A 12384-nucleotide genomic window follows, 5' to 3' on the forward strand; every position below is an offset into this window, starting at 1 on the left:
AGAAAAGTTTTCTATAATAAGAAGTTCACTCTAAATACTAAATTCTCAAATTTATTATGATTTTATACATAAAAGCTATAGGCATTCTGCACGCCTTGTTCACCCTCTCCTTTCCAATCAAACTTACAAATATTCAAGTTTAAGTACGAAAAAAATTCCTCAGTTATATTTCTTCATTTGTCAGCTATTCGACTTCTGCTGAAAGATTGTTTTATTTTTTTCGAGTAGCTCAGGTAATAATATAGACTACATTGGTCATTAAAACAAAACAAAAAAAAAGCAACCGTAGTTCCGACGGTTGTTAATAAATGAACAAGAAAATGTAAGGGCATTAAAAGATTATACACAAGTTGTATAATTGTTAACATTACAATAAATAACTTTTGATTCAAATGTCCATCTACTTTTATTTTCGAAACGGTTTAAAAATATCCCTTTTGATAATAATAAATATAATTAAAATTTAAGGACATAAATAATTAATGCATAAATTAATGCAGTCATAAATTGAACTACAGGATAGTATCTTCATCACAATCCTTTGCCTTTTCATCTTCCATCATTCCTAATTTTTCATTTGTTATTTTACGCGTGCATGATCGGCGAAGATACATCACTTCCGTCACAATAGATATCAGGGACAGCAAAATAAAAACAAGATAAACGATAAAGATTCCACCCATATTCTCAAACTTTAATTCAGTTCCTCCGGTAATTCGAGAATGATAGCAATCTGCGTGGTTCCAATACTTGCGTCGAAACTTCGTGATTACTCCAGATTCTACCATTTTCATAATGCTGAAAAATACATGTAATTCATATGTGAAAAGAAAATATGGTAGCAAGATTAATTGTCTTCTGGTCAAAATATTGCTTGTTTTTGCTTATATCATGAAATTGTAAACTAGAGTTTGATATTATACAGAACTAGAAACACCACAGGCCAGTTTATGCCAGAGATTCAAACAGAAAGTCCTAACATTTCTTTGTCAGAGTAAAAAAAATTGCTTTAACAGTTCATAAGTATCATTTCCCACTTTTGGCTTTTGTTTCAGCTCAGCGTCATTTGATTTTGTTTTGATTCAATATTAAGGTATAACACTAATAAAATACATGTTTTAGAAATTTTAAATATTAAAAATCAATATTCTAATTATTAGATTAATTCTGATTGTAGGAGGAATCATATTTACCGTTATTAAATTTTGTTTGCTTTAACATACTAGTACAACTTTCAATTTTTGAAAACCATTACTTTAAAAGTATTTAAAATTATTACTGATTGTCGAAGGCATCTTTAAACGGAAAATTTTTGCCGACGACGAAAGATAGCTGTGTCAATAAAAATGATTCTTGTGCAATTTCCAACTCGTCACATTTATCCTGAAGCTCAAATCGAATTTCAGATGAGTCAGATAGAAAAGCATATTTTCCAGTTTTAACCAACGTAAAAGCTTCATCCATAGTTGTAACCTTTGGCATGTCAGACATCATTTCCCAAATTCTTTTACGAAGTCCTCCTTCTGCAGTCTGAAATAATAAAGTTTTTTTCCGAAACAAGTTGAATAAAAAAAATAAAAATGCCTCTCAGCAAGAGAACAGCAACAACATTTACACTTACCTTAAACAAATGAAAAAGGCTTGTTCCTTGCAAGACAAGGGGTTTATAATGTGTCTGTGAAGCCAACTCCTCTAAATTCTTTAAAGGTGCATTGGAAAGTGAAACTGTTAAAAATGCCGCCAAGGAAGAGGCGTACAAAGCCATGATCAGCGTAATAAATATCCACCAAAATCCTAATATTATATATCCCTGAAGGAATCTTGGTCGAGGACCATCCTCTGAAACGGACAAATAATTTATATTCAGGAGACCCAGAACTAGTTTTTTAATTTGATAAATGTGCTTTTCAATATTATCCTATATTCAAATTTATTTTAAAATACAGAGACATGTAACTTCTATATGCAATGGGCTATATATGGACTATATGCAATGTATCTGCAGTATAATCGGAGTTCATCGAGTTATATTAATCAGCAGTCCATGAATTATTTACCTTGCCCTAAAATGGAGCTTAATGCCACCCACAAATTTCGAGAAAGCGATGCCTCTTTGTGTTCAGCATATGGACTCAGTTTGGCAATGATTGAAAGAATTATGCCTGTCACCACTATGGAAACTACTACGGCAGCCCAGCACACAAGACTAAAAGGACGAAAGACATCAAACATTTGTTCGAGAGGAGGACTGTCAATTTTCCTCATCAGAAAGCCTATTCCTTCCTCCTGGAATGGTGCCAAGAAATCAACAACTTTAAGACGATCTGCTGTTCTAGTGATAGGCCCTACAGCTATGTCAGCCTCCTGAGGAAGAGTGAAAAAGAGTAAGAAATTGCTTTGGGTTTTTTTTTTCATTGTAAAATAAGTGCAAAAAAGATTTCAAAACATACCTCTCTCATGACCATTCCAATCATTCCTGTTGCATCAGAGAAATCGTCAGTTGGATTTCCGTATAAGCCGTCAACTGAATCTTTAATAAGGTATCTTTTTGAAATAAAGAAGGTTATTTTTAATAATATAATGCTATATAAAGAATGTCAATAAATTTCATCTAAAGTAATTTCCTTTGTGTTCTGAAATTTACTTCTATAAAAGTTAAAGAAGGAGAAAATACTTGTATTTTAAGAAATAATCTCAAAACGCCTTTCTTTTACCAACCGAAAGTTAAGAGCCTTTGCAAGATCCTCTAAAATGTCATAGCAAAAGCCAGAATATACTACTTTCCCCGACTCAGCATCTATAGATTTTTTGATGTAAGGATTCGCCTACAATGGTGGTAATATTAAAAGCTTTTATGGTATTATTTAGGATTTTTCGTCAAAATCTGTGTATAAATTTACGATTATTAACCTTTACTTTGCTATTTCTTTTGGACGTAGAAAGAGTCAAAAGATTATCAACTATTTAATCTTAAAGCAGGAATGTAAAATTTAAAACAATTCCTTTTATTTTCATTCGGTATTTGTTTTATTTTTGTACGTACTGCAACAATAGCAATCCTGAGACTTTGGTTTCCAAAATCTTTGAAAATATTTTTAAAAAGTCGTTGATCATAAATTTTCAAATTCTCACGATACTCTGCCACTTTATCTAGGCTTCTCTTGATTCCGTTCGTGCTGTAAACGTCTGTTACGCTCGAGAATGATAATTTTATTTGCCTCAACAAATTCTAGTAATGAAAATGTAGAAGATTAAAATACATTACAAAGTTTGTTTGCTTGAAAATGAAGAAGTATAATTCAAAGATTACGAATATGTTTTTCAGATATAAATATTGAATTAGACTAGAATAAAGAATATATTAAATATAGATTATGAATATAATATACATGTAAATACCGTATAACGGGTATTTTCTGCCGTTGTCCAATTTTTGCGGAATTTTGCGGATAGGACAAATCCGCAAAAATTACAATCGCAAAATATTTTTTTCAATATTTATTAAGATATTTTGTACATGCAGTTATGATAAGTGGTGCATATGTCTGACAGGGTTCTCATTAACGCAAGAACCTGCGTACTGGACGCAGCAAAATTATTTGGAACGCAAGGTTTTTAAAATCAATGTGTCCGCAGACTCATAAGTGGCCACGTCCTCGTTAGGAGAAAATTCGGGTGTCATCGAAATTCGAAGATTTTAGATGTCAGGATTTGTCCAAAACATACTGAATCAAAACCTTCCTTCAAATAATATCAATTAAATATGTTGATACAAAAACATCTTTTCTTGTATCTATTTCGCAATTATTAGTCCAAACTCCGATAGCTGCAAACAACACATGGTAGCTTTTCTTTTTTAAACACTTTTTTTCAATCTTGTGTTTTATCTTGAGACCATAATTACTGTTTGTATACACAATGTGTCTCGATTGTCTCGTGAATTTCACTTAATGCATACGACTGACAGGATTAGTTACGCCTCAATGCACATGACACCTGTGATTGTTAACCGTCAACTTTAGGGTACTAGATTATGCAACTGTTTGTTTTAGCTTAAAATATAAACACCAAATTAATTTTGAGGGCAATTAACTAGAAGTGTGATTTAGAATATGGCTTGGATGCATTTATTATCTATATATTTAAATATTTTAATAGATCGCATAAAACGTATATTAGAATAAAGATTTTTATTGTTGTTTGGGTGGACTGACACTGTATTAATTCATTTAAATTGGTACTCGACATATCTTTACAAAAACTAACTAAAAGACAGTAGTTCAATAAAGCTTAATACCAGTTCTCATACACCTTTGATCAATATGTCCTAATGAATTTATTAAAACGTAAACATGACAGCGTTCTGATAATTCATGAAGTTTAGTGCATGATCATACCCCTTAAATAAATTTTTGCGGTATAATGCAACCGCAGAAATTGAAAACGCAGAAATTAATTTGCTACCTTTTAGGGGTTAAATCGCAAAAATTTCCAACCGCAGAAAATACCCGTTATACGGTAGTATGATTTTATTTTGAAAACATTATATTATGATTTAATCATTTTCTACAAGGGTTATTCATACATTCCTAGAACACTATGGGTAACAAAGACAAGGTATGAAAAACCATTGTTGTATTCATTCAAAACGATAAAAATCTATAAAAAATATCAATAAAAAAAAATTAATGCACCCTCTCCTAATTCCTTTTTAAAAGAAAAAGTTCAGGTTGTGAAGAAATGAAGAATTCTTTTTAATTGTAGAGGAATATCGGAATATAGATATTTCATACGTTTTGCACTGTTTATGACATTTCTAAAATCTTATGGACTGATATTCTTGGTTGAAAATAGAAAATCCTTCCATGATATCAAAATAATTTCAATTTTAATTGAACATAATTTTCTCATGCTGTTTTCGTTTGTAGGTTTAATTAGACCTAGAAAATATGTTGAAATACCTTCAATACTGTTAGAAAAAATATGTCCGTTGTTGAATTTTTTATGTTACAATTAAATTCATCATTAACTTCCACCGTGAAATTTGTCCTATATTCAACTTTGACTTCTTTGTATTCTTGTTCGTCCAGAAACAGATTAGAACTTTCGAACTGTAACAAAGGTACATATGCCGTCAATAAAATTCAAATAATTCTTTTATATCTTTAATCAAAGGTGCTAATATTTTCACGTTTAGAGAGTTTTACATGAAACTCCTTTACATTAACTACTTACGTATTCACTGTTGAACGTTGCATTTGATGACGTCATTATAAAAAGAATATAATTTTCATAAAGATCAACCATCAGTGAATCTACAATGGCATGCAAAGAATTCCCGTTGATGCTAATAATCCAGTAATTATTGAACATTACGTTTTCCAATGAGGTTATCTGAAAGAAACGCTGTACATATATAAGGTCATATCTATTAAATCGTTATTATAAGAAACAGCACATATAAGTTAGCAAATAATTCCTTTTTTATAGTTCTATTATAAATGTATTAGCAAAACGGACCTCTAAAACATCAGAGGTGTGATCAGGTGCCATGGAGAAGTAAACATCTCCTGTCGACCGATCACACCCGCCGTGTGCTCCTTGTCATGATCGGGTAAACAGATAATCAGTAGACGATTCAAAGTAAAGGTAATGGCCTAACAATTTGTATGAAAAAAGTCAGTCAACAATCAACTTAACGTAAAATTTTGTGATTTCACATTTTCTAAAAGTTCCTTGGCATTTTTAAGTATCCACTTCTGATTAACACCACTTCTCAAATGCGTTGTTGTACAGTACTCCTGAAGTTTCTCCTTCACTGCTATTAAAATTGTGGTGAGAAGTAAAGAAAGAGGCTTAGTAGAACATTTACTAGAACCATATATGTACCTTACTTTGTAGGGATTTTTATGTACTTTTAAAATCAAATTCAATTTGATTGTTGGGAATATAAAAAAATATTTAAAACTGACAAATGGTTTTGAAGAATTACCTCCTTAGAAAGGAAGCTATGAGTATTAGATGGATTACCACTTCCAGAATTAAATCATAGTTCCTAAAAAATACAAATATAATAATGAGCCTTGCAAACAAAGATAATGCTGCTAATTGCTTTGTCAGCTGGGACCAGTACATATTGATCGTGTAGTCTATCTAGTTCTTTTTTCACTTTTTGAATTATTAAAGGCAGAAGGTGAGATATTTATTTATTCAGAATTCATATTGCCCCCCAACTGCAACCGTTCAACATCCATCTGATACATTTAATCCATTCTGACAACGTGTCAAGGTCTTCTTTTACATGTATGGCCCATCGACTGGCATAATCTTCAACAAAATATATATAATATTCATAAAATTTTGACGCCACTTGAAAGATCGGGTTTCCCTAAATTTTGGCTCTTTTAAAATAAGTCATTATTTACGTTACAAGTAATGACTGTCTGGCTGGACTATAATTGTAGGGAGAAGAAGGAGAATTATGTTTCAGATATATGATATCTAAGCAGTGTATAATTTTTTGGTAATTAAAAAGTGTGGAAGCAAAAGTCTGAATTTTGTAAGAAATACAAGATATGGACTCTAACCAGATCAGTTGAAGTTGAATCTGACCAAAAAAAAACTTCCTACTAGATCGGTACATCCCTAACACAGTTTTCTGAAGAATATCGACCCAATATCAATTGAAGAGTTTAAATATATGCAAATGTGTTTACTAGGTACCTCTTGTAAGAGTGAACTTATCGTGTACTCCTCGGCGACAACGTAGAAAATGTTTTTGGAGCTTGTATAGCTGATATGCTGCACTACGCTTCTAACACTCTCATCTGTAGCCACATGGATCAATTGAGATGTTACAGAATCAAAGCTAAGGCGCACTATTAAGTCTTGCAAACAATAAGGACCTGAAAAATTCAACCTTTTTATGCATATGTCTCTATATCGTCATTACACACTGTAATCTGTTACTGGAAAATAACAAGAAGAACCTGAACTACATGTAAGGATAAAACACTGGTGTTCTGAAAGTACGATATATATTCTGTTCATCAAAATAAATGCTTATACCTTTATCAATATTTTTCTCCTCTGAATATTTAAGTAAAACTCCAAAGGACATGATTTAAAACATTTTACCAGAGAGTGGTGAGAAAGTACGATAAAGTCTGCTTAATTGCTCTTATTTTCTTGTTCTTCTTCAGAAAAATATAAGATTTATTCTGTCATTATATTGTACATCCCAGTATCTGTTCTTTTTTATTTTCATTATATAATTTCCCCGCTGACGGATTTCAAGAATTGTAGTTTAATAGATTTTTCTTTGACCCAACCAAATTTCACTGACTTTCCTTTAAAAGAGTTTAAGAAATTTTGCAGTCAGACAGACAGATAAAATACAGACAAACGTTTTGGATAGATGGATGGATATACCTACTTAATGTATCATCATAAAGAATGTAGACCTTTTTCCACATTTTTTGCTTTGCAATTGAATAAAGTAGTTCGTTTGTTTCTCTACAATCACTATGCACCCAAGATCCACCCTGCGCTTGCACATAATGGCATAGTTCCTTAGTTGGGAATAGAAGTGGAATAAGAGATGGCGGTGTATTCCACTCCATGATTCCACCGTCACAAGGCAGTGAAGCAACAATTGACGTTATCTTGGAAGTTGGAAGGCTGCACACTGTATTAAGAAGAAAAGTTTTCGCTGTTTATGTTGAATAAAAAGAAATAAACAATGAATCGTAGAGTTAGAGTTTAGAATATATTTTATCATGTAATAAAACATACATGGATTGAGCAACAAGCATTGCCTACGTAAACCCTCTCCACAATCGTAGAATTGTAGAATTATGGGATTAACTGCTATAAAGTCTTCAACCTTTGACCTTCATATTTAGGTCAATGTCCTTCAAAATGAGAGAAAATATGCTTTTTCTATTTCTTTTGTCTTTTAAAATTATATTATAATTAAATGCATGATTGATCTTTTCTTTTAAAAGTTTTTCAGAACTAGCTTTCGCGACTCACAACTCTTACCCTTTTTGGAGTCCTTGTCCCTTGCACGATAAACCGTATCTACTTTCATCCCCAAAGCCTAACTTATCGTGGAATCATAGGACTAGCTGCAATAGGACATTCGACCTTTGGCCTTGAAAATTGGATTAAGGTCAAAGGTTAAGGTCATTCTTACTTATAGGAATATCTTATATTGACCGTTCACCCAAATGACCTTGACACTGACCATAGGTTCAGGTGTAAAAATTTAGGATATGTTTCTAGTTTCAGCTTTCTTTTAATATCTCAATTTCCGGCATAGAATATAAAGAGATTTTATTTTTTCAAAAAAAGATGACCTTAAACTTTGACCCTTGACCCAAAGTTCACAATCATCCTTAAGGACGTGGATTTCGATACAACGTCAAAATAATAAAAGGTTTAAAATAAAAAATTTAATCTCTACCCCTTTCAAAAAAAATCACATCAATAGCAAAGAGGAATATTTCTCTAACATTCAAAACAACACCTCGGATCAACAAAAAATTTTGAGAAATCGCTGTAGTCAAGACCCCAGAAAAACTTTCTGAAGAGTTTAACGGGCAGTCTCTCAAGTATATAAAAATTATGTTTTATATTCTCAAAAACTACAATTTTTTCGTGTCTGAAATCTAGGTGCTGATGAACATACAACTGTAGAAATGAACTAAACCCTTTTATCGGCTATTTCTTCAGATGTTGGTACATATAATAGCATTCAATTCTCATGATGTGATATGCTAAATAAATTAAATACCAATCATTCTAAAAAAAAAAAATCCTTTCTTTAACGTGTTGAATTTACTTCGGTTTTATTTAGAATGAAAAAAAGTGAAGATATTATACAGAGATCGACGTTTAAAGAAATCAGGACAAAAATCATGGACCCCAGTAAATTCCTGAGGTGGGATTAGTTATCTAGCAGGAGTAAGCATCCCCTGTGGACCAGTCACTTCCGCCGTAAGCCCTATGTATTGATCAGGTAGGCGGAATATTCCGAAGTCAATTTAGTAAAATAAAAACAACAACAAAGGCCTAACAATGGGTATGAAATATGCCACTAAAAATACAACCCAATGATGGATTGCATTTGCTCGTTTTAGATAACTCTAGCCCCTCTAGGGCTTGAGTTATAATATCTTAAAATCTTCGAAAATTAACAGCTTAAAAACTAAATCATTTGGAAAATACGTAGACTCAGAAAGTGTGCAATATATGGAAAGTCTGTGAGATTGATTGCTTGATTGATTGTATGTTGCTTTATACATCCCGTTCGAGAATTTTTCACTCATATAGAGACGTCACCATATACCGGTGAAGGCTTCAAATTTAGACATTTACTCGGCACTCAAGGCCATTGAGCAGTGAGAGTTCTCTATAGTGCCAACGTCGACCTTGAGACGGGGCCTCGGTTTTTAAGGTCCCATCCGAAGGACTCGTAACTTTCACTTCAAAGTGTCGAGCGCATGGCAAAGGAACAGTTGCTACCTATTTTTAATCGACTTAGATCAATCGCGGCCGTGATTGGAAACATGACCTTCCGATCACAAAGCAAAAAGTCCATGAGAAATGAGAAGAAATACAAGTAAAACTAAAAATAAAAAAAATTATGCATACAACTTACCTATATTGAGAGTAATATCATGTATTGTGGACGTGCTCCTTAGAAAAGAGACAAAAGTAATGAATTGACATAAAATTATGTACTTCCAAGCCAGACTGAACATGATTTATCTTTACTTAAATTTCAAAAGTAGTTGTGTGTTTTAAAGTGTTCCAAAGATTTTGACGGCAATTTTTTAAAAATTCAGTAAATAAACTGAAATTAAATCAATTAGATCAACGAATTATACGAAGGGATTAATAAATAATAATAGAATCATCAAATTACGGTAATCTATTTAATATTAGACTTGTATTTTCGCTCCTCTCCTACATGTTTACGCTTCAATGAAGCGTATAAAAGAGTACAAAAATACAAGTCTAACACATTTGAATATAAAATTTTGGGAATGCATTCATATCGTTTGGCTGATTGTGTCCCTTCTGTTCTTAAGAACATTTTTCAAACAATTTCTTATGCGAACCTCAACCCCTTTGAACAAACTTGAATCTGTACTATGTAAAAAGCTTTCAAATAAATTTTGTCTTTTCTGGCCTAATGGTTAGAAAAATATTTTTAAAATAGATTAATGCATTGTACGAAGGGATTAATAAATATTTATAGTAGCATCAAATTACGGCAATCTAATTAATATTAGATTTGTATTTTCGCTCCTCTAATACATGAATAAAAGGGGAGTAAAATTACAAGTCTAACTTAATTAAATTGCAAAATACAGTGTCGAATGAAATATGTCTTTTGAACATATTTGATATTCAAAATTAATATATATTATAGTAATTTATATAAAGCAAAAAAATGAAGCCTTGTTGTTACTGATAAAGACTATATATTCCTCTTTGTGTGTTTCAGAGGAATACTTGGGTTTTTTTTGTGTTTTTTTTTTAAATCAATGTAACAGGGTTCTCCATTGGTCGTTTTACGTGGCGGCTCCACCACAGTTAAATTCCTTAGCGCCAGAGTTAAAATTTCAGCACCATAGTTCCGCCACAGTTAAGATATTAGCGCCAAAGTAAGATCGTAGACGTCAGTCAGAAAAATATGTAAATTTATAAATCATACGAACCTCCAGATTATGTACCGATTTTCAATTTCCAATACAAAACCATTAATTTACTTTAATTATGGCCTGTTGTTTGGCTTGCACAATCAATTATCTTTTAGACCTAGCTGGATACATGAATGAAAAGAGACAAGCCTTTTTCACATTTCACGATATTAACAAATGAAATTTTTAATATCAATTTATTCATTGTTTAATAGTTCTACAGATAACCACGTCACTAAAATTGCATTGGCACTGCGATTCAAACATCGTACGTGCATCGTAAGCATGTATTTTTGTTATGTTGAAAAATTAACATTACGAGTAGATCCACCAAATATAATTCTATGACTCTAAACTGCTAAAGTGTTTTTTTTTAATTCACAAGTTTTAAGATACTTCAGTCTTCAGACCAATAATTTTAAATATATAGATGTCAGCGTGATTGTGTGACCTACATATACCAGAATTTCATCTATCCTTTAATGAACACTTGTAGGTGTATATTTTACCTTTTGTAAACAAAATTATCTTTTAAAAAATAAATTAAAATGCTCAAAACCTGTTATCACTCTGTGTAAGTCTTGCACCACAGTTACTTGCGCCACAGTTAAATTTGAAAATTCACTCTATTCAGTCGCTCACTACAAGAGCGGTCCTTGAATATCAGTCTGACGATTTGTGGCTATCTTGTTCTTGAAAAGAGTCTAAAAGAATTTTACTAAACACTTTGAGCTACTTTTGGGACCTCACTCTTGTCTCAGTGACTGATTTAAACACATATGAATGCCCATTATTTGGGAATACGTTCATAAAGGTAGGCTTATTGTGGCCCTTCTGTTTTTAAAGATTTTTCATAAAAATTTTTATGCAAACCTCGACCCCCTTGAACGAACTCGAATCTATATTTGTGAAGAAACTTTCACTAAAGTTTTGTCTTTTCTGGCCTAATGGTTAAAAAAATATATCTAAATTAGATCAATGCATTAATAACGGATTAATAAATATTAATAGTAGCATCAAATTACGGCAATCTAAAATTAATATTAGACGCATTATTTTCGCTCCTATCCAACATGTATACGCTTCAATGAAGCGTATAAAAGGGGGAACAAAAATACAAGATAAACTTTAAATTTTATTATCTTTTGAACATATTTGTTCACCAATGTTGATATATATTATAGTAATTTATATCAAGCTAAAATTCAGTCTGACTATTTGTGGCTATCTTATTCTTGAAAAGAGTCTAAAAGAATTTTACTAAACACTGAACTACTTTTGGGACCTTACTCTTGTCTCAGTGACTGTGATTTAAACACATTTGAATATATAATGTTTGGAAATACATTCATATTGTTTGGTTTATTGTGGCCCTTTTATTCTTAAGAACATTATGTAAAGAAGCTTTCACATAAGTTTTGTCTTTTCTGACCTAATGGTTAGATTGATTGCAATTGATTGTATGTTGTTCTACGTCCCGTTCGAGAATTTTTTCACTCATAGAGACGTCACCATATACCGGTGAAGGGCTTCAAATTTAGACCTTTACTTGGCACTCAGGGCCATTGAGCAGTGAGGGTTCTTTATCGTGCCAACACCGACCGTGACACGGGGCCTCGGAACTTTCACCTCAAAGTGCCGTGCGCTTGGCGAAAGAGCACTTGCTACCTTT

At 32.1% G+C, this 12384-nt stretch overlaps 1 protein-coding gene across 1 annotated transcript; it reads right to left on the reverse strand.

Moving 5' to 3' along the window:
• Nucleotides 1-512: 512 nt before the first annotated feature.
• LOC133190724 (glutamate receptor U1-like) lies at nt 513-7120 on the reverse strand. Its single transcript, XM_061326410.1, has 8 exons — nt 7069-7120; nt 6724-6905; nt 2719-2825; nt 2451-2544; nt 2058-2364; nt 1622-1839; nt 1280-1530; nt 513-798 (listed from the first exon to the last, which is right to left on the reverse strand). Exons 1-8 carry the CDS (start codon nt 7118-7120, stop codon nt 513-515), a joined length of 1497 nt encoding a protein of 498 aa, XP_061182394.1.
• Between the last annotated feature and the right edge of the window lie 5264 nt (nt 7121-12384).

The sequence above is a fragment of the Saccostrea echinata genome, unplaced genomic scaffold (genome assembly GCF_033153115.1).
Source record: "Saccostrea echinata isolate AGI-Se365-2 ecotype Australia unplaced genomic scaffold, CSIRO_AGI_Sech_v1 ptg000022l, whole genome shotgun sequence".
NCBI lineage: Eukaryota > Metazoa > Mollusca > Bivalvia > Ostreida > Ostreidae > Saccostrea > Saccostrea echinata.